A 24154-nucleotide genomic window follows, 5' to 3' on the forward strand; every position below is an offset into this window, starting at 1 on the left:
TACTTTCAGTCTCCTCTACAGGTGAGAGCTTGAGTCCCTGGTGAGTCAATCAATGAATCAACAATGATTTGCTAAGCCTGCTAGCTTCTCATTTTCCTCCTCATGACATTTTACTCAAAGTGTGGATCATGAACCACCTGCATCAAAATCACCTGGAGCTCATGTTTAAAATGTAGATTCTTAGACTCACTCCAACTGAATCTGACTCTCTGGGGCTAATGTCTAGAATAAAATGACATTTCTGTGCATCTTGAAGTTAGGCAAACACTGTTCTTGAGTTTATTAGTCTTAAACAATACTTTCTCCCAACTTGGGGGCTATTAGTATAATAATAACGACAGATACTATTTGTTGAGCACCAACTGTGTGCCAAACATCTTATTTATATAATTCACAACAGACACACTTGCCCTGTGAAGTAGGTATTATCCCAACTAAGAGATGAATAAAACAGACACTGAGTGACAAAGTGACACAACCAGAAAGTGGCAGGATTAGAGCTTGAACCCAGGTCTCCTTACTCTCATCCCATGACTCCACAGCTGCTTTCCTGACATGCTAGCTTCTAAGAAGGGCATTCTGTGAGACACATGTTCTGGAGCCATGACCTTGCTTGTGTCTGAAAGAGGAAAAGAAGTAAAGAAGGTCACACAGATGCAAGCTCAGCCATATTCAGCTTTGTCTGTTAACTCTGAGTTTTCGAAAGGAGACTGAGCAGGAGCTGGGTCTCAACTCCCTTCAAAGATCCAGAAGTATGGTTTCTCAGAGAATTCACAGATTTTTTTTTTTTTTTCTTTTCTTTCCTGGAGAATATGGGACTTTTTGTGTGATCTTACTGTGACGCCTACAGGTTACTCAAAGCAGAATAAGGAGACAACCTCCTTCACAGATCTCAGTCCAAAGGAGGGAATCCAAGGAGCCACTTTCAAATGGTCCCCATTTACATTATTCCTTTTAATTACAAAATAAAATCTCCCTTTGGATCCTCAGCTTCTGGAGGTGAGCAGAGGTCATGGAGGACATGTCTCTTCTCGCTTTGGACAAAGAAGTCTAATAGATTATTAATTGGCAGAACTGACGATGTCACAGTGAAATAATCAAATGACCATTATGTCCATTATCAATGATTACCTGACAGGTGTGTCAGAAGTGGAAAGTAAATTTGAGACAGATAATGTGGGCTGATGGTATAGAAATGCAGATGGTTTTAGGAAACTCTTCCTTAGTCTTTCCTTAACATCTTCTAGATAGTTGGAATACAAGCTCAGCTCTTCAATGTGTTTCCAAACTAACTCTTTAAAGGTTAAAATGTCACCCAACCAACTCATCTGGAATAGTTTAGGGAAAGCATTACAGAGGCAGAGGAATGGTTAAAATGACCTCACTTCTCACTTAGTTTCATTCATTCAACTCACCTTGATTGTCAGGCTAGGAGAACCTGAGGCTGCAGGAATAACTAAGTAACAGCCTCCTTTGGAAAGAGCTCTTGTAATTCATTTGCTATGTGAGGAAGGAAAAAGAAATAACCCTCCACTGGTGAATTCTCAATGTTAAAAGAGATGGCAGGGCAGGATTATCTCAAGGAAATCGGATAAAATTAACATCATAAGGAATAGGCAAAGAGCAAGGCCATGAAATTGCCTAGGTGCCCTTGCGTAAGTCACTTAACCTCTCTGGACCCTGGTTTCCTTATCTCAAATATAAGGGAGTTGAATTACATGATCTCCATTGTCCTTTCTGGCTCCTACAGTCTATGGTTCTACTTCTATTTTTGTAGACTTATAGGCTACTAAACTTAGATGTATGACTTATTGATAAATACTAAATCTATTAAAATGCATTTCCCCACTGCTCAGAAAGTCTGAAATCCACCTTAGAATCCAAGGCTCCTTAGTGAGAACCTGAACCAAACCTATCAGTTTATCAATGGAGAGACTAAAGTCCAGAAAAGGAAAAGAACTTGCCCAACATCATGTGCAGGTTAGTGGCTGGCACTCTTAGAAGGCAGGCTTCTGGATTCTCATTCAAGAAAGAAGGTGATCCAGGGCACTTTCCACCCCATCCCCTTGCTGCCTATACATTCAGTACTGGGTTTTTTTTTTTTAACTTAATTTTAATTTTAAACTTAAATAAACTTTAAAATAAAGTCTATTACAAGAGACAAAGAAGGACACAACATAATGATCAAGGGATCAATCCAAGAAGAAGATATAACAATTGTAAATATTTATGCATCCAACATAGGGACACCTCAATACATAAGGCAAATGGTAACAGGTATAAAAGGGGAAATAGACAGTAACACAATAATAGTAGGGGACATTAACACCCCACTTTCACCAATGGACAGATCAACCAAAATGAAAATAAATAAGAAAACACAAGCTTTAAATGATACATTAAACAAGATGGACTTAATTGATATTTACAGGACATTCCATCCAAAACCAACAGAATATACTTTCTGTGCTCATGGAACATTCGCCAGGATAGATCATATCTTGAGTCACAAATCAAGCCTTGGTAAGTTTAAGAAAATTGAAATCATATCAAGTATCTTTTCTAACCACAATGCTATGAGACTAGATATCAATTATAGGAAATAAACTGTAAAAAAAAAAAAAATAGAGATTAAACAATACACTACTTAATGACCAAGAAATCACTGAAGAAATCAAAGAGGAAATAAAAAAAAAATACCTAGAAACAAATGACAATGAAAACACGATGACCCAAAACCTATGGGTTGCAGCAAAAGTAGTTCTAAGAGGGAAGTTAATAACGATACAATCCTACCTCAAGAAACAAGAAACATCTCAAATAAACAACCTAACTTTACACCTAAAGCAATTAGAGAAAGAAGAACAAAAAAAAAAAAAAACCCAAAGTTAGCAGAAGGAAAGAAATCATAAAGATCAGAGCAGAAATAAATGAAAAAGAAATGAAGGAAACGATAGCAAAGTTCAATAAAACTAAAAGCTGGTTCTTTGAGAAGATAAACAAAATTGATAAACCATTAGCCAGACTCATCAAGATAATAAGGGAGAAGACTCAAATCATTAGAATTAGAAATGAAAAAGGAGAAGTAACAACTGACACTGCAGAAATACAAAGAATCATGAGAAATTACTACAAGCAACTATATCCAATAAAATGGACAACCTGGAAGAAATGGATAAATTCTTAGAAATGCACAACCTTCCAAGACTGAGCCAGGAAGAAATAGAAAATATGAACAGACTAATCACAAGCACTGAAATTGAAACTGTGATTAAAAATCTTCCAACAGGGCTTCCCTGGTGGCGCAGTGGTTGAGAATCTGACTGCTAATGCAGGGGACACGGGTTCGAGCCCTGTTCTGGAAGATCCCACATGCCGCGGAGCAACTAGGCCCGTGAGCCACAACTACTGAGCCTGCGCGCCTGGAGCCTGTGCTCGGCAACTAGAGAGGCCACGATAGTGAGAGCCCCGCGCACCGTGATGAAGAGTGGCCCCCGCTTGCCGCAACTAGAGATAGCCCTCACACAGAAATGAAGACCCAACACAGCAAAAATAAATAAATTTATAAAAATCTTCCAGCAAACAAAAGTCCAGGACCAGATGGCTTCACAGGTGAATTCTATCAAACATTTAGAGAAGAGCTAACACCTATCATTCTCAAACTCGTGCAAAATATAGCAGAGGGAGGAACACTCCCAAACTCATTCTACAAGGCCACCATCTCCCTGATACCAAAACCAGACAAAGATGTTACAGGAAAAGAAAACTACAGACCAATATCACTGATGGGCATAGATGCAAAAATCCTCAACAAAATACTAGCCAACAGATTCCAATAGCACATTAAAAGGATCACACAGCATGATCAAGTGGGGTTTATTCCAGGAATGCAAGGATTCTTCAGTATACGCAAGTCAATCAATGTGATACACCATATTAACAAATTGAAGGAGAAAAGCCATATGATAATCTCAATAGATGCAGAAAAAGCTTTCGACAAAATTCAACACCCACTTATGATAAAAACCCTCCAGAAAGTAGGCATATAGGGAACTTACCTCAACATAATAAAGGCCATATATGACAAACCCACAGCCAGCATCGTTCTCAATGGTGAAAAACTGAAACCATTTCCACTAATATCAGGAACAAGACAAGGTTAGCCACTGTGACCATCATTATTCAGCACAGTTTTGGAAGTTTTAGCCACAGCAATCAGAGAAGAGAAAGAAATAAAAGGAATACAAATTGGAAAAGAATAAGTAAAACTGTCATTGTTTGCAGATGACATGATACTATACATAGAGAATCCTAAAGATGCTACCAGAAAAACTACTAGAGCTAATCAATGAGTTTGGTAAAGTAGCAGGATACAAAATTAATGCACAGAAATATCTTGCATTCCTATACACTAATGATGAAAAATCTGAAAGAGAAATTAAGGAAACCCTTCCATTTACCACTGCAACAAAAAGAATAAAATACCTATGAATAAACCTACCTAAGGAGACAAAAGACCTGTATGCAGAAAACTATAAGACACTGATGAAAGAAATTAAAGAAGATACAAACAAATGGAGAGATATACCATGTTCTTGGATTGGAAGAATCAATATTGTGAAAATGACTATACTACCCAAAGCAATCTCCAGATTCAATGCAATTCCTATCAAACTACCACTGGCATTTTTCACAGAACTAGAACAAAAAACCCACAATTTGTATGGAAACACAAAGACACTGAATAGCGAAAGCAATCTTGAGAAAGCAGAATGGATCTGGAGGAATCAGGCTCCCTGACTTCAGACTATATAACAAAGCTACAGTAATCAAGACAATATGGTAGTGTCACAAAAACAGAAATATAGATCAGTGGAACAGGAGAAAGCCTAGAGATAAACCCAAACACATATGGTCACCTTATCTTTGATAAAGGAATCAAGAATATACAATGGAGAAAAGACAGACTCTTCAATAAATGATGCTGGGAAAACTGGACAGCTACATGTGAAAGAATGAAATTAGAACACTTTCTAACACCATACACAAACTTAAACTAAAAATGGATTAGAGATCTAAATGTAAGGCCAGACACCATCAAACTCTTAGAGGAAAACATAGGCAGAACACTCTATGACATAAATCACAGCAAGATCCTTTTTGACCCACCTCCTAGAGAAATGGAAATAAAAATAAACAAATGGGACCTAATGAAACTTAAAAGCTTTTGCACAGCAAAGGAAAGTATAAACAAGATGAAAAGACAACCCTCAGAATGGGAGAAAATATTTGCAAATGAAGCAAGTGACAAAGGATTAATCTCCAAAATTTATAAGCAGCTCATGCAGCTCAATATCAAAAAAACAAACAACCCAATCAAAAAATGGACAGAAGACCTAAATAGACATTTCTCAATAAAGATATACAGATTTCCAACAAACACATGAAAGGATGCTCAACATCACTAATGATTAGAGAAATGCAAATCAAAACTACAATGAGGTATCACCTCACACTGGTCAGAATGGCCATCATCAGAAAATCTACAATAAATGCTGGAGAGGGTGTGGAGAAAAGGGAATCCTCTTTTACTGTTGGTGGGGATGTAAATTGATACAGCCACTATGGAGAACAGTATGGAGGTTCCTTAAAAAACTAAAAATAGAACTACCATACGACCCAACAATCCCACTACTGGGCATATACCCTGAGAAAACCATAATTCAAAAAGAGTCATGCACCACAGTGTTCATTGCAGTTCTATTTACAATAGCCAGGAGATGGAAGCAACCTAAGTGTCCATCAACAGATGGATGGATAAAGAAGATATGGCACATATATACAATTGAATGTTACTCAGTCATAAAAAGGAATGAAATTGAGTTATTTATAGTGAAGTGGATGAACCTACAGTCTGTCATACAGAGTGAAGTCAGAAAGAGGAAAACAAATACTGTATGCTAACACATACATACGAAATCTTAAAAAAAAAAAAAATAAAAAGTTTCTGAAAAACCTCGGGGCAGGACAGGAATAAAGACTTAGACATAAAGAATGGACTTTAGGACACAGGGAGAGAGAAGGGTAAGCTGAGACGAAGTGGGAGAGTGGCATTGACATATACTCTACCAAACGTCAAATAGATAGCTAGTGGGAAGCAGCCACATAGCACAGGGATATCAGCTCGCTGCTTTGTGACCACCTAGAGTGGTGGGATTGGGAAGGTGGGAGGGAGATGTAAGACGGAGGCGATATGGGGATATATGTATACATATAGCTGATTCACTGTGTTGTACAGCAGCAGCTAACACACAATGTAAATCAATTATACTCCAATAAAGATGTTGAAAAAAAAGAATTGATATTGGAAGGAATACTACGCTACAATGCTGGGGGTAAAGATGATGCTGATAGTGGTACAGATGATGACAAAGTAGTGGAGAGGAATAAAAAGGACGAAGTTGTTAAAGCCATCAAGGTAGTAAAGATGATGATGTTAATGAGGGTAGCAATAGTAGAGAGGTGGTAAAACTGAAGCTGATGATAATAATGAGGTTAATAATAATGAAAAACACAATAGGTCAACATTCAATTAACACAAGCTCAGTGAATTTACATGCCTTTCTGATGCATCCTTCCTAAAGAATTTGCCTCTGGCTGCAGCTCTTGTTTTTCCCTTTATATAATGTTATTATATCCCCTTTTTCTGGCCACTCCTGACTGACTCAAGGATGGACACCTGGTCCAGGAAAACTAATCCATAGTTTGGGCTATCCTAAGTGAATCAGAACTTCCATCAAGAATTTTTAATATGACACAAGATATAGTCAGTTAACAATGGGCTCTTGACATGGCAGGTTCAATGTTCCTTGTTGTTGTATATCTTTTGTTCACAATTATTTGTTCCTCCCCAGCCTTTTCATGCTTCCCTGCCCCATTTTGTGGGGCTTTGCCATGTGTCATATCCTGACCAATGTGATATGAGCAGACATGATGCTAGGGTCATATGTACAGAAGCTTTCAATTTGATTTCTTGGATTGGCTGGGTGCTTTTTTTCTGGGCTACCTCTATGAGAACAACATGTCCTCAATTGTAGCTTCTCCTTCAGCCTGGGTTACAGAATGAGAAGACATGTAGAATCCAGCTAAGTCTAACAGAGCTGTAGCTGACCCCAAACCCCCAAGAAATTTAAGAATTAAATATGTATTGATAAGATTTTGAGGTTGTTTGTTATCCAGCGTACCCTCGTTAAAAACTGACTGATACATATACACTCAGGCCTAGAGCTAACCACAGAGTTTGCAAAGTCACATACAGTTGTAGGTATGAAGAAGCAGAGAACCTCTAAGAAAGCAAAGGAAGTTATTCTGCAGTAAGAATTAAAGAATAATATCTCAACATTTCTCTCCTGAAGAGATCTGGAGGAATAGGTTGGATCTCAGGAGATCACAATGGCAAGATGCAATAACCCCAGTGTACAATCATAGCTCAGACTTGTGTGCAGCCTCATCCCTACACCTATCATCAGAGTAGAAGCAGCTCCCTAAGGCCCTTATATTTTATCTGAAGGGTTCAGATAAAAGAGCTCTTATTATTTCTTCCCAAGTCCAAGTGAAAGAGATGTCATCTCACTACAGTTGGTTCAACTCCTTTCTCTTACTGAGGGCAATATTTCTGATAAACATTCTCCAGCCTGGATCCTATTTCCTAAAAGTTATCTTTTAACTCAGTTACAATTTTTGTTAAAAAATACACATCCAGGGCTTCCCTGGTGGCGCAGTGGTTGAGAGTCCCCCTGCCGATACAGGGGACACAGGTTCATGCCCCGGTCCGGGAAGATCCCACATGCCGCAGAGCGGCTAGGCCCGTGAGCCATGGCCGCTGAGCCTGCACGTCCAGAGCCTGTGCCCCGCAACGGGAGAGGCCACAACAGTGAGAGGTCCGCGTACCAAAAAAAAACAAAAACAAAACAAAAACAAACAAAAAGAAAACACATCCAGTGAAGAGTGGTCGTTTCTCTGTTTTCTACAAGAGAGAATTTCAGAAGATAAAAATTTCTGTATACAAGTTGAAGCCTCTCATCTTTTTTTAAAATGTCACATAACTATTAAATGATCACAAGCAGAAATTTATGAGATTTTCTCTATGAAATCCAAGTTTCCTCATCTGTGAAAAGGAAATAATAATACTGATGTCTTAGGGATCATGTGAGTATTATATAAGAGAGAATGGAGGATGTGTGACACAGAGTAAGTACTCTATAAATGACAACTGATATTAATGTAGTGGGGAAGGATGAGGTGGCATACCTGGAGGAAACAGAATTGGAAATAATTTGTGAATTAAATAACAAACAGAGACCCCACCCATACAGGGCTGTTTGGGAGAAGGAAGAGAACACATTATGCAAACAGCAAACCTGTGTCCAAAGCTAACAGGAAGGGAAACCCAGAGTGAATTCCACCTGCTTTCCACTTGCACCTGCTATTTATTTACTTTTCAGCTTCATCAATCGAGGCCAAATTGTTATTTAAAAAAAAAAACTCAAAACATAAGTAGAGAAGAGAGAATGGTAGAGAGAACAAGAGGGAAGGGAAAAGAATAACACCATAATAGATAACATTTGTTGAGTTCTTACTATGTGCCCAGCATAGTGTCACATATGGGTTAATATATTTACTAATCACAACGGCTCTATAGGGAGGTTACTCTTGTCCCTGTTTTATAGGTAAGGACTGAAGTGTGGAGATATTGAGTGCTTTGCCCAAGATGTAACAGCTAGTAAAAGGGAGAGTCAGCATTTAATCCAGCCAGTCTCATTCCAGAGACTGACTTTTTAAATCCCTCCATTATATAGCCTCACAAGGTTTGCTAGACTGGAAAGGAGAAATATCCTAGGAGAGATGGGAACAGGAAAAAGAATATCATCCTTTCCCTGTGGTCAGGTAGATCTTCATATGTGAATGGAAAGCAGTCTGATTTGGAAGCAGTACATTTTGGGACTCTCCCTGACCGTTTTTACGTACAGGCACCATTTGGTTTATGACTTTTGCGGGTTCAGTAAATCTCTAAACCTCATTTTCCTCAGTTGAAAAATCCTGTAGTTTACTAAATCACCTCTGTGGATCAAATAATAATAGGACAACAGTTATTTGACTGTTTTTTTAAAAGCATGTCATTTAGGCAAAGTAATTAGTGCATGGTAACCGTTCAATAAATGATAGCTGTTATCATGATAATTATATATTATTATTAAATTAGTTGGAGAAAAAAATCAAGAAATTCTTCATGAAATAAGTGGTATTTCAGCAGCTTCTAGTGGATGGGGAGGATTCTCATAGGTGGAAATCAGATGGATTGTTCCAGGAGAAGGAACAGTATAAGTAAGGAACAGTCATAAGAAAACACAAACTTGATGTTCTGACTTCGCTATTTCAGGAATCAGGGAAGCATATGATACGTCTCAGAAATGCATCGCTCTAAAATTTGTTGAAAGACAACCCTTTGGAACTTAACGTGGCAGACCCTTAGCCATCTGGGAACTTTTACTAAATGGAAAGATAGTCCCAGAGGGATCTCCATACTGGAGGTTTTACTGTAGCAAGACACAAATAGACCCACAATCTGTTTCCACAGGACTGCCAGCAAGTGTCCATCAGAGATCCTCTTCTCCCAGAAATAGTTGGCTTTTCCCTTGATTTTCTGCTGAAGCTATTGGAGGAGCCACTGACCAAAGCCATTATATGCTGAGACTCCAATTCTGGAATCTTATTATTTAAGTCAGGTCCAGATGAGGTTGAGACTCCTCAGGTACATCTTTATGTTTATCACTCTTTATCTAAAAACCTGTGACCTAAAAAGGCAACGTCTTCCCCCACTGACACAACATACAATGGTGAGCTAGAGGTTGGATAACCACAAAGGACGATCCCACATGAAAGGTAGAGTAATGAAAGTGCCTTAGCTTTCACAATTTTAGGTAAATTTTGTCAGGACCCTGGAATTTAGGAACAGTTACTGTTCTTTGAATAGGGCCTGCATTTAGTCCCTAGGAGTAGCTCCCAAATTCATCACTCCCTTTATTTATTTGTTTGTTTTTTATATTTTTATTGATATATAGTTGACATACAATATTGTTAGTTTCAGTACAACATAGTGATTTGACATTTAAATACACTACAAGTGTTCACCACCGTAAGTCTAGTAACCATCTGTCACCATACAAATTATTACAGTATTACTGACTGTATTTATTTATGCTGTATATTACATCCCTGTGACTTATTTATTGTAAACCTGGAAGTTTGTACCTCTTAATCTCCTTTACCTATTTCACCCAAATCTCTACCGTCCTTCCCCCTCTGGCAACCACCAGTTAGCACTCCGTGAAATAAGAAATAAGTCTATCTCTGTTTTGTTTTGTTTGTTTGTTTATTTTGTGTTTTAGATTCCACATATAAGTGAGGTCATTTGGTATTTGTCTTTCTCTGTCTGACTTATTTCACTTAGCATTATATTGTCTAGGTCCATCCATGTTGTCACAAATGGCAAGATTTTATTCTTTTTTATGGTTGAGTCATGTTCCATTGTGTACTTATATAGCACATCTTCTTCATCCACTTATCTATCATCGGACACTTAGGTTGATTGCATGTCTTGGCTGTTGTAAATAATGCTGCTATGAACACTGGGGTGCATGTATCTTTTTGAATTAGCATTTTCATTTTCTTCAGATATATACCCAGGAGTGTAACTGCTGGATCATAAGGTAATTCTATTTTTAGTTTTTGGAGGAACCTCCATACTGTTTTCCATAATAGATGCAGCAATTTACATTTGTAAATTGCTACCAACAGTGTACAAGGGTTCCTACCAACAGTGTACAAGGGTTCCTACCAACAGTGTACAAGGGTTCCCTTTTCTCTACGTCCTCGCCAACGTTTTTAATTTTTTTTATTTTTGAGGATACCTATTCTGACAAGAGTGAGGTGATATCTTATTGTTGTTTTGATTTGCATTTCCCGATGATTAATAATGTTGGGCATCTTTTCATGTGTCTGTTGGCCATTTGTGTGTCTTCTTTGGAGAAATGTCTATTCAGGTCCACTGTCCCTTTTTTAATTAGATTGTTTGGGGGTTTTGATATTGAGTTGTTTAGCTTCTTTATATAATTTAAATATTAACACTTTACTGGAAATATAATTTGCAAATACCTTCTCCCATTCAGAAGGTTGCCTTTCCATTTCATTGGTGGTTTCCTTCACTGTACAAAAGCTTTTTAATTTGATGTAGTCCCGTTTATTTTTGCATTTGTTGCCCTTGCCTGAGGAGACAGACCCCCTCCCAAAATTGCAAAGATCTGTGTCAAAGAGCATACTGCTTATCTTTTCATCTAGGAGTTTTATGGTGTCTTACACTTAAGTCTGTAATCCATTTTGAGTTTATTTTCATATATGTATGACAAAGTAGTCCAGTTTGATTATTTTGCATGTAGCTGTCAGTTTTCCCAGAACCATTTATTGAAGATGCAGTCTTTTCCCCGTTGTATATTCTTGCTTCCTTTGTCCTAGATTAATTGACCATGTAAGTGCAGGTTTATTTCTAGGCCTTCTATTCTGTTCCCTTGATCTGTGTGTCTGTTTTTGTGCCAGTACCATACTGTTTTTATTTTTAACTTTTTATTTTTTAATTTTTTATTTTTTTGCGGTACGCGGACCTCTCACTGTTGTGGCCTCTCCCGTTGCGGAGCACAGGCTCCGGACGCGCAGGCTCAGCGGCCATGGCTCACGGGCCTAGCCACTCCGCGACATGTGGGATCTTCCCGGACCGGGACACGAACCCGTGTCCCCTGCATCGGCAGGCGGCCTCTCAACCACTGCACCACCAGGGAAGCCCTAACTTTTTATTTTATATTGGAGTATAGCTTATTAAAAATGTTGAGATAGTTTCAGGTGCACATCAAAGCAGCTCATGCTGTTTTGATTACAGTAGCTTTGTATCGGTAGTATAGTTTGAAACCAGGGAGCGTGATGCCTTCAGCTTTATTCTGCTTTCTCAGGATTGCTTTGGCTTTCTGGGCCTTTTGTGGCTCCATATACGTTCTAGGATTATTTGTTCTAGTCCTGTGAAAAATGCTATTTGTCTTTTGATGGGAATTGTACTGAATCTGCATATTGCTTTGGGTAGTACAGAGATTTTAACAATATTAATTCTTTTACTCCATGAGCATGTTATATCTTTCCATTTATTTGAGTTGTCTTCAATTTCTTTCATCAGTGTCATATTTTTCAGTTTTTTACCTCCTGATTAAATGTATTCCTAGGTATTTAATTCTTTTTGATGCAGTTGTAAATGGGATTTTCTTAATTTTTCTTCCTGGTAGAACATTGTTAATATGTAGAATTGCAACAGATTTCTATATATTATTTTTGTATCCTGAAACCTTAATTAATTTATTAATTCTAATAGTTTTTTGGTAGAGTCTTTAGGATTTCTATATATAGTATTATGTTACCTGCAAACAGTGACAATTTTATTTCTTCCTTTCCAATTTAGATACATATTACTTATTTTTCTTGTCTGATTGCTGTGGCTAGGGCTTCCAATGCTCTGTTGAACAAGTCTATTACTTCATTTAGCTCTTGACTCTCCCCATGGGATATTAACTTTACTGTCTGAGATGTTCTTGCTGTTTTGTAAGAAACAGCCTTTGTTTACAGCTAAGTAAATTTTTTAGCCTATTTCTGGCCTATAGGAAGTTGAGGGCTTGGAAGCTTTTTAGAAACAAGAGCAATCTCAGTCACTTTTAATGCAAGCTGGTGGTCCATTCCTGATACAACTCCCTTAAAAACGTTATGGGCTTTCCACATATTAATGTAGAAATGTAGAATCAAATGTCCAATTCATTTTATAGAAGCAACAGCTACAATCTTTTTTGTATGCCTCTCTTTACTTTGACCACGCATTGTTGTGGAAAAAAAAAATAATGCTCTTAAGATTCTGAGAAGTCCTTTGTCTGACTGAGAGGGCCTATTGGACATAACTTTAAATCTTTTGGATGTCTTAAAACCATGCTTTTGATACCATTAGGCAGCTGCTTAATTTATAAATTATTTAGAATTTTAACTAAGGTTATATTTTTTTCTTGCCTTTAAAAAAAAGCTCAAACCAGTATTACCCCAAATAATATCCAGTCATAATACCTTTTTGACCATCTTTTATTTCCCAATTCAACCCCACAATCACATTCATGCAATAGTATTATAATTTCTATTTTATAGTTAAGAAAGAGGAGGCTCAGAGAGGTCAATTTTCATTCTAAAATTACACTGCTATTAGCATAACTGGCATTTAAGCTTCAATTTATCTGTCTTCAAAGCTATAAAATTGACCATTTCGCTCCACTGTGTTTCATCATAATAATCTCACCCTCTGGCATTACACTTTACAGTTTACGAAGCATGATTTCATTTGATCTCATTTAATCCAAGCCCGAGAGATTGGAGGATTCTCTGTCATGGCCAGACAGAGGGCTAAACTAAAATATAAAACTTGGGACTCCCCTGGTGGTGCAGTGGTTAAGAATCCACCTGCCAATGCAGGGGACCCAGGTTTGATCCCTGGTCCGGGAAGATCCCATGTGCCGCGGAGCAACTAAGCCCGTGTGCCACAACTACTGAGCTTGTGTGCCACAACTACTGAGCCTGTGTGCCACAACTACTGAAGCCCACGTGCCTAAATCCCGTGCTCCACAACAAGAGAAGCCACTGCAATGAGAAGCCCACATGCCACAACGAAGAGTAGCCCCAGCTCATCCCACCTTCAGAAAGCCCGTGTGCAGCAACAAAGACCCAACACAACCAAAAATAAATAAATAAATAAAATTGATTCTTTAAAAAATAAAATATAAAACTCCCTCTTCTCTAATCTTCTTCAACAAAACAAAAATGAATAATTTCAAAATGACTTACCTTCTTCCCTATGTGTAAAAAAAATGTGCTTTGCCAAATCATTTTCAACCAGCTAAGAGTTTCTGATCAACAGCAAGTGTAAGCACTTAGCAACTTTTAATGCCTTTCCCCACTTTTGTTTCCTTTCACTGAGTTTGGTTGATTTGTGCAATAGTATAAATGGGTCTGTGGTTGGGGAGAGATGTCACATTGGGCCTCATTTGTGCAAACTGTGGGTGCTAGCCCTGTGAACCAAGTCTCTCACACAGAGAGCATAGTGGTCTGGCTGATGCCCAGGGCTTAGGAGGGCCAAGACACAGAAGCCAATTAGAAACAATCACCTATTACCATTTTTTAACTTTACTCAACAGTATATAAAACTGAATGTGGAGTTCTGCACATTTGTTGATCATTCAACATTCTGAGCCACCACCTAGTAGCACTGCATGCCAGCCAACAGTTCAGAGTGGACAGTTTTGCCTTGTTCTCTGTATAGCAGGGTTTGTTTGTCCAAGGGATTGCCTTTTTTATTGCATTTTGTCCTTCCTGTCTTATAATTGTGAATGGAAAGTGGAAAAACGCAAGTGCCGCTACTTGTAGCAAAAACAGAGATATAATAAGTGTAATACAATCGAGGAAAAGCTAGAAATTGCTCCAGCCTAATGGTCCAGTATGTGTGTGTGCTCTGAATGACAGCTGCTTTGAATTTAGGCTCCATCACTTACTAGCTGGATGACCTTCGACAGAATGCTTTTTCTGTCTTCTACAAAATGGGGATTATAATTAAATTCCTTTCTCATACATTATGTGAGGATTAAATGACATAATCATGAAAGATGCTATTTAGACACCTGTAAGGCAGTGCTTTTCAAAATAGTTTCCCGACCAGCAGCATCAGCATCACCTGGGAACTTGTTTGAAATACAAATTCTCCAGCCCCACTCCAGACCTACTGAATCAGAAACTCTAGGACTGGGCCCAGAAATCTGTGTGTCACCAAGCAATCCAGGTAATTATAATGCACTCTAATGCTGATACTGACATAAATTATGATGGAGAAGAGCAGGCTCAGAAGTTAACTGATCTAGATTTAAATTCCAGTTCTGCCTCTCAGAAATTGTGTGATTTGGGGTGAACTATGCAGCCTGTTGGTGCCTCTGTTTTCTCATCTGCAAATTTAGAACAATATTATGTTTATCCTGAATTTGTCATGAAAATTTAAACAACATATCAATCATATCACAAGTCTTCAATACATGATACCTGGTTGTTTTGTGGTTCTTCTTATCGTTTTATTCTGATTTTAATTGCCCTTAATCCAATTGGCTTTATACTTAATTGTGGAGGAAAATCAAAATCAAAGCGCATATATGAAATATTGAAAATATATTGTGGGAGAAGATTTTTTCTAAAGTTAGAGAAACATACAAATTTTATTTATTTTCTAGCTGTTTTGGAAAATAACCCTCCTCTACAACAGTAGTTTATAGTTTGATTTCTATACTTTTGACCATCATACACTTTTTAAGGAAGATATAATTTCAGAATGTATTGTCCTAGCAAAACATCTCTGGCCCAGAGCTGGATTCTCTCATCAGGGACTTTCTGGTCTGCCAGGAAGGTAGGGGAGGATGGACAGAGAAAGAGGGAGAAGGTCCAGGGCCTTCCAGTCAGGGCCCTAAAGGCCAGTCCCTCTGCTACAGGGCTGGCTTTTGCTTTGGCCAGAGGCCCATTCCAAGAAGTACTGCTGGGACCAGGAGCTCAGGTACAGCCTGAGCAGGTGTGACCAGCAGGCAAGCATAGTGAAAAATCCAAAAACAGAGGAAACAGGAGAGAATATAACTGTGGGCCAAGCCGCAGGTAGCCATGGAGACTCTTGGCTATGCCGGCCAGAGCACAGAGCAGAAGCAGCCCTTCCTTCCTCCTGTAGAGGAAAAGGAAAAGAGCAAAGTGGATTGTGCTCCTGGTCATTTTTCTGCCGCTAACTCATTGTCAGACTCATTGTCAGACTCCGGACAAGTTTCTAGTCCCTACACATTTCTCCATCTAAAAAATCTAGGAAGAGCTGCCATGAAAACCCAGGATTTTAACAATTTGTATGTAAATCAAAAACCTACCCATGGTGAGTAGGTTTTCTAAGTAGTGCCCTGGACCGTGATGGTAACTCTTCTGCCAACCCCAATAATCACTAGCCCTCAATGCTGGTACATCTCTCTCCCTGTACCATTGCTGTTGGCATGGTAACACTGGCATCTTTGCATGCCTGACCCCAGACCTTTTCTCTATGTGGCTGGATTCTTGGATGGCTGTGTTTCCCTTTCACCCACATTTGGTCTGGTGACAGCCATCGTAATGGATGCCCCAGACATACATCTACCCACAGGATCTAAGGGCACCTCTGATTCCCTGGCATTTCCTAACTTGCTTACCTTCCAAAGAAAAGTGCCTTCGCTTTTCCTGATCCCTTTACTCTGCATTCTCTTTTCTTTCCCTTCAACTCCCATCTCCTCTCAGCTTGGTTTATGGAGAGAATAAACTTAATTCGGAGTCACAGCTGAACTTCATCAAGTTACGTAACTTCTCTGAGCCTCAGTTTCCTCATTTTTTAACCAGGATAGTGGCATATATCTCATACCATCATCAGCAAGATGAAACAAGAAAATACATGTAATGTGCTTAGTACCGGGCCTCCTCTATAGTAAGCACACACAAATGAGTACTAATTCTGTCATTACCATCGCCTTCATCATCAGCATGAGCTCATAGCATTTATCTCTGGACTCAACTACTTATTTCAAGTTTGTCTTCCTACAGGATTGCAAACTCCGTGAGGGTAAGCATCCTGTTTTGCTCACTGCTACCTCTTCACCCAGTGGCTGGTCCACAGAATAGGTTGCAACAATATTTGTGAAATAGATGTTGGAAAGCAGAAGATGGGCAAAGATTTTAAAGTATGGTGTGAATGTGTGTGTGTGTGTGCACATGCGTGTGCATGTGTGAGTGTTTCTGCCTGTGTGCTGCAGTCCTGAAGAATCTAGTTCCCTTCTCTGCTGCACATGTTGCTCTACCTCACACTTAGAGCCTAATCAACTGGAATGGTCCTTTGGGGACTCTCTGGAGCTACTCTATTTTAGTCCCTTCCTCAAGCCACCCAGCCTGCCCTCATCCCCAGGGAGCCACAAGATGAGAGCCACAGCCATTTATACTTACTAACTGGTGTGGAAGATGGTGGCTGAAAATTAAGGAGAATAAATAACCAGCCTATCCGCAGTTAATGCTTTCAAAAAGGAACAGAGAATGAAGGGCATTTACAGTATATTTAGATCTCCAAACACAATACTTCAAGAAACAGACACCTAGAGCTGCTCATTTGGTCTCAGCCACATCATTGACCGATGAACAGCCATATACTGAGAACGTACTTTGTGCCAAGCACCATGCTAAGTACAGTTATAGAGAAAACTGCAGCTCTTTGTTGGCAGGGAAAAAGCATGGGCCAGAAACAAAAATAACAGAATTACAATGCAAACTGATAAACGTGTCCATATGAGAAGCACAGAGCACTTTACGTGGTACCGCTTTCTTCTGGATGAAGTCAAGAAAGTTTTTCCAAAGGGAGCAACGTCTGAGCTAAGTTTTTCAGATCTAGAGTTAACCAGATGAGGAGAGGCATGTGTAAATGCATGGAGGGTGAGAACATGATGCTTGTTGGGAAATCCAGGTGCTGATAAGACAGGAATGCTAATAATAAAAGTAATAGAAATATAGTAGCTAACACTTTTATAGTACTTACCACGTGCCAGACCCTGTTCTAAGCATTTTACACATTCTAACTCATTGAACAACTAGAGCTTAGGGCTCCAGGAGTTGAAAGAATTTGGGAGAAGCCAAGTTCAAAAGTAGAAGGTTCCAGGGCTTCCCTGGTGGCGCAGTGGTTGAGAGTCCGCCTGCCGATGCAGGGGACGCGGGTTCGTGCCCCGGTCTGGGAGGATCCCACATGCCGCGGAGCGGCTGGGCCCGTGAGCCATGGCCGCTGAGCCTGCGCGTCCGGAGCCTGTGCTCCGCAGCGGGAGAGGCCACAACAGTGAGAGGCCCGTGTATTGCAAAAAAAAAAAAGTAGGCGGTTCCAGATCTTGGTGGTTTTATGAGTAGGGCTTGGGAGGTTAGGATTTGATTATGGGAAGATGGGGAGTTACAAAAGGGCATGATTTGATCTTGACGAGTAGATGTTTTAGAATGATTAGTTTCATTGTACGGTGGTGGATGGATAAGAGTGAGCTTCAGACTGGAGTCTGGGAGATCAGTGAACAGACTGCTGGAGAGTTCCAGGTGAGAGCTTTGAGCACCTGAATCAGGAAGCAGTGTTGGGAGGAGTCAATATAGTTTGAGTTGCTGAGGGCCACACATCTAGATACAGAGCTCGTTCTTTTTTTCCAGCTTTATTGAGGTCTACCTAATATACAATGCTTTCCATATTTACTGTAAATTTTGACGAGTTTGGGCATATGCATACTCTCTGTGAGTCTACCCTCTTTACTGCCTTCCTTACCACACAGTGTCTCGCAGATGTCAGAACACTTGAGATATCCCTGACACTGCCTCTGGACTTCCTTCCTTACCATCTGTGCTGTCTAATGGACCACTTTATTTCTCTGAGCCTCAGTTTCCTCATATGCTAAAGGATGGTAGTAAGACCTTCTCTGCTTACATGCAGAATAGGTCAACTCACTTTGTGCTTTCTGCATATTAAACTGTGATGTAAATGTGAGGGCTGTACTGTGCAGATACAGAAGAGGAGGGTAAGGGTGAGAATGAGGATGAGGACAGCCACACCTTTCCAGAAACCATTTCCCCTTGGTTTCACAGGCCAAGCTCTACCCGTTAATTTAATCTTTCATAGTACCTTGTCCTGTTCCCCTTCCCCTTCCAGAAAAAAAATAATTTCTCTCTCTCCTATTGTCCCATTAAAATTGTGCTCACGACTCAGCCTTTACATCAGATTGCAGTCCCTAAATAATGATTAATTCTGGGCAGATTACTATTGATGTCTGATTCAAGACCTGAACCCTCCAATGTCCAGGGACTAGGGGGACAGTTTTACATATATGCACCCTTATGTTTAGACTTGAAGACCAGAGTATTTTTGTTGCTGTATTATTTAATTATTCAAAATAGAAGTCACCCACTACGGAAAATGACAGCTTGCGACATGTAATTTGCCTTCCAAACAAACTCATTTGGGCTTTGACATTTGACAGAGAAAGGTCTGGGAAGATGAGCTGTTTGGAAAGGGTGTCTCTGCGTCTGACACTGCCTGAACTTTGGTAGGTTGATTTTTACAATTGCCAGATTATCAAAGGTTACACTCATTTAAATTCTCCCTTTACTAACAAAGAAAGAAAACAAAATGCCACAAGCTGCCTTAGCCTGCTGTCCTCCACTACACGCAGTAGCTGAGGACTCTCATAAAATTCTTCATGTCTGCAAAAGGTGCGGTGAATTTGACAAAATTAATCTATCATACCCTTGCGCACACTTTCTGCATCCTTTCCTCTCTGAAAATTCAGAGAGCTCTTGCTCTATTAAATTCTGCTCTGTATAAAAACTCTCTTCCATCGGTACTCATTCAGCCCTCCATTCCTTCACTTTCCAGATGTGCTTGGGTTGTTTGTCGTCAGGCACAGAGCTGGGTACATACGGCTGAATGTGTCTGCTGTTCCCATCCCTTTCCTATGATGCCGAAATAATCTTCTGAGTAGTGTCCCTTCCCCGTTTTGCTCCAGTCTTTCTCTCCACAGGCACACTGGAGCCCTTCGATAAAGCACTAATGTGACTATTTCCCTCCAGGGACTGCAGAAATTGCCATTATACAACAGAGTCTGACCCATAGAGCCTTTATTTTATTAATTCACTTTACAAATAGTTATTTAGCACCCAGTGTATGGCAGGCATATTGTACAAGGTATTGGGAGATATAGCAGTGATGAAAATGGGCAACGACATTTGCTCTCACAGTAGAAAAATAAATAAGTAAACAAAGAGCACAAAAATAAATATATAGCTTTAAAGTATCTAGTTAAGAAATAAACACTACTATAAGAGAAGAAGAGAGGACATCCCACTTAGGTTGGTATGAGGAGGCTGGGGGAGGTCTCTGGAGTCTGAAGGAGTGACAATCTGGGTAAAGCTCGGAGCGTGAGTAGGAGGTGAGAAACCCTATGATGTGCTCAAGAAGGGCAGTGTGTTGAGAGCCTACTGCTCCAGGGAGAGAAGTGAAGGTGGACAGGAAGCTAGGGACCTGGCCATGTAATACCTTATAAGGTGGTAGTCCTCAGCCCTGATGTTCAGTGCTTGGGAGATTTTTTCAACTGCGGATGCCCTGTCCTTACCCCAGATCAATTCGTTTTGAATCTGATAGGGAGGAGCCTGAGCATGCATCGGTTTATAAAGCTCTCCAGGTGATTCAAATGTGCAAGCCAGTATTGAGAACACCTGCTGTTCAGTCTTCTAAATTGACCCAACCTCCCACTATGTTTCCTCTCCATCTTGCCCATCCTTTCCCTAACACTATCCCATAGCATCCTCTCTTCCCCTTAAACACTAACCACTTTCATATCTCTTCATTTCTGCTTAACTAGTTTCCTCAGCCTAAAATTCAACCCCCCTCCCAATATCAGTTAGGGATGTTTGGGGCTGCAAGTAATTAAAACCCTGACTAGGAATAGCTTAAATAAACAGAGGCTTATGTTTCTCAAATTATGAGTGTCAAGGTAGGTGTCAGCTGGCATTGTTCGGAGGCTTAGTAATACCAGGGCCTGCAAGTCAGCCTTCAGTGCAGGAAGAAGGGAAGAAAGATGAGCCTCAGGTCATTTTCATCAGGAAAACTAGAGTTTTCCTGGAACCACACTCTGGCTGACTTCTCCTTGTGTCTCCTTGGCCATATCTGCATGAGGAGCCTTCTCTACCTGCAGGGGGCAGATGGATATGAAATTATTCACTTAGATGGACCATGTCCCATCACCTAGAGCTTGGTGCTGGGGTTCTGTTAAATGGAATAAGGGGAGGTAGCTGTTGTTTAGACAACAGACACTGTCTTCCACACATGCTCATAATCTGCTAATGAAACCCTACCATCCCTGAATAAATGAAAATTGTGGTTCAGGGAGAGAAAGTTACATACCCAAGATTACTGGTGCTAGTGGTTAGGAGAGACCAAGAAGAAGGGTTCCTTGCTCACACAGTGTTTACACTCAGTTTTAAGTTGGAGGACTTTTTGTGAGTGATGAGTGGGGTTGGGACATGAGGATTTGGAGGCAAGGTCAAGGTACAGGTTTGCATCTTTTGGCAAAACAACAAACTCTAGTGGTCTGACCGGACTCCTGGGTTTGTGTTCCATAAAATTAAAGGACTTCAGAGAAGTAGAACAGCAGGGAGGGGTATGGGAAGATCTCATGGATGACCCTAGAGGATATGGGATCTAATAGGTTTTCCTTGGTAGAAAGAAGGAGAAAGGACCCAGGCTGCAAAGAATACAACAACTCCCAGTCCCACTTTCAATACCTCCGTGAGTTTTGGAAGAGGATGAGAGTCTAGATAGAGATGATACAAAGTTCTGCCAGGATCAGGGTTTAAAACTGCCCTCAATAATTTCAGGTTCCATTGTGATCAGTGTGTGTGTGTGTGTGTGTGTGTGTGTGTGTGTATATCTATATCTATATCTATATCTATATCTATATCCTGGCTGGGAAGGGACCGCTTCCTCCAAATTGCTCTTTGAAGCACGTTCTTGTAATTGAACCCTAGCCCCAGATGTCCCTGGCATTTTTTTTTTTAAAGCAAAAATTTATTTTAATCAATGTCCTTTCTGCCATGGGTAGTGGAATAAACAATAGGTTCTCACCCCAGGGAAATGGGCATGGCTTGCTGCTCAGACATATGGGTGGTGAAATTAATCAAAGCCCTTCTACTTTCAGCTGCTGACCCTAGACTCATGTGTGGAAACCCATACCATCATTACTATCATTATATGCATCATTTTCATTAAATCCTTATAAACTAAAGGGGTAGATTTCATTATCACACCTGCTTCTCAGATGAGGAAGTAGAGGCAAAGAGAGGTTAGGCAGGTCTTACTGGAGTGGTCAGGACCAGAATCTGGGCAGTCTGACTCGGAGCCTGTGCTCTTAACTAGCATGCTACTTCCTGCCATAACCTATTATAGTATACTGCCTCCCAATTAGGAATGTCTTCCTCATACCCACTTGGAATCTGTCTTTTGGTACCAACTCTAAGCTTAAGACTATTAAAAGCCAACCATCCTTCTCACTACGTAATCAGAGGCCACCAAAGTGAGCCACAGACAACTCATAAAAGTTTTAAGAACCAGTTGTCACCTCTCGTTTCTACCCCTTCTACTCACTTTCTCCCCATTCCCTTGTTTACCCCTCCTCTTGGCCTTTCCTCTGGCCCCATGCTTGCATCTAAAATTGGACTAAATTTGGCTTTCATTTTCCACCCCCCCGGGCTCCCAACCCCCCTGGCTTTCATTTTTTAATCCACTATACTTTTTTTTTTTTTTTTTTTTTGAGCTCAGCTTTTTATTGAACGTGTTACTAAAGAGGTTTAGTCAAAAAGACCAAAGCCCATGTCATCATCAGGCTCTTCAGATTCTTCTTTCTTTGCTTCCACTTTCTTCTCCTCAGCTGGGGCAGCAGTGGTGGAGGGGGCAGGACCTCCTGCTGGTGTAGCACCAGCTGCTGGGGCAGGTCCACCTGCCCCCACGTTGCAGATGAGCCTCCTGATGTTGACAATGGCCAAAGCCTTTGCAAACAAGCCTGGCCAGAAAGGTTCAACATTTACATTGGCTGCTTTAATGAGAGCATTGATCTTATCCTCCGTGACCGTCACCTCATCGTCATGCGGGATGAGGGCCAAGCAGATACAGGCGAGCTCCGAGATGGAGGCCATGGTGTGGGCGAGCGCTAGGCAGGGACTGCCGGGCGCGGTGCTAGTCACCGGATGAAGTGAGAGACTCACCCCAACGTGGCCTTAGCTTCCTCGGAAGGACAGAACACCTTAGCTGCAGCTGAGGAAAAGCTAATCCACTATACTTTTAAAGGAAAAGAATTGTCTGACTTTCCCACTCCAAACTCAGATTGGACCTCCCAGATGCTTTGTAGTTTTATGGAGCTAGTTCAAACCCCCTTGACCCCAATTTCAGCGTCAACTATGTCTGTTCCAACTCCTCAAAGAAAGGTGCCTTCGGCCTTCCAGTTTTCCTTTTGTTATTGTCGGTGTTTTTTTTTTTTTAAGCTAGTTTGTTGAGTTCTTGCTTTGTACCAAGCACTGTGCTAAGCCCTTGCTCTGTTCTGTCTCACTTGATTCACCCCTAAACCCTGTGGAGTAAGTATTAGTATTATCTCTATTGTACAGACAAACAAATTGAGCCCCAGCAAGATTCACTCACCTGCACAGGTTTGCACCCAAGCCCATGTCTGGCTGACACCAAATTTCTCTCTTCTAGGGCTACACAAAACAAGCCTAAATCTTCCTTCATATGTCAGCCTTTTAAATATTAGCCAACAATTCTTGCATTTGCCTGAGTCTCCTTTAGTTTCAACAACCACAGGTCCGGCCTCACGCTTCATTTGCCATGATTTTGCCTTCGTCTCCTCATCATCCTTCTCTCTCCTCAGTGTGTCCAGCGTTCATCTGCTTTTGGAGTTTGGTGTAGACCTGCATTCACTACTCCAGGTGGGGCCTGATTAACATAACATGTACAGTTGGCCTGTTCCCTCCTTCATCCTTTATGGTCTGTTTCTGGCGATTAAATCATACATTCTTTCAACAGCCTCTAAGGCACTAATCAGCAGAATGAGTCCAGAATGAGTCCAGAGAGAAATTGCTTCTGAGGGTGTCGACTGTTAGCTCTGGAAATGGATAAAGTGAATGAAAGTAGAGGAGAAACAAAGTCTGGTGAGGAAGACTGTTAGGAGGCTGGACTCTTGTGATGGAAGTTGGGGGTCATTGACTGCAGATGCATCGGTTCACATGTAACGTATTACCCCACATCCGGACACCAATGGTCAGCTCTTACCTGAAAATTCCCTGGTGGGAAGGCCACCTTGAGGCTATCTGATGTACTTAGTGTTCTGCTCAGCAGTTAGTGTTTTTGATGCTGGGCCTCCTTGGTCCTTGTGATCCT

At 40.5% G+C, this 24154-nt stretch overlaps 1 protein-coding gene across 2 annotated transcripts; it reads right to left on the reverse strand.

Annotated features, from left to right (window-relative positions):
* Positions 1-22546: 22546 nt before the first annotated feature.
* Positions 22547-22917, reverse strand: LOC132426531 (large ribosomal subunit protein P1-like). 2 transcript variants are annotated; one of them, XM_060013321.1, is made up of 2 exons: positions 22847-22917; positions 22547-22771 (listed from the first exon to the last, which is right to left on the reverse strand). In XM_060013321.1, exons 1-2 carry the CDS (start codon positions 22915-22917, stop codon positions 22573-22575), a joined length of 270 nt encoding a protein of 89 aa, XP_059869304.1. In that variant the 3' UTR covers positions 22547-22572. The 2 variants fall into 2 exon arrangements, with proteins under 2 accessions (XP_059869304.1, XP_059869305.1); XM_060013322.2 differs by having other exon boundaries at positions 22547-22917.
* Positions 22918-24154: the final 1237 nt, after the last annotated feature.

The sequence above is a fragment of the Delphinus delphis genome, chromosome 6, assembly GCF_949987515.2.
Source record: "Delphinus delphis chromosome 6, mDelDel1.2, whole genome shotgun sequence".
In the NCBI taxonomy this organism is placed as follows: domain Eukaryota; kingdom Metazoa; phylum Chordata; class Mammalia; order Artiodactyla; family Delphinidae; genus Delphinus; species Delphinus delphis.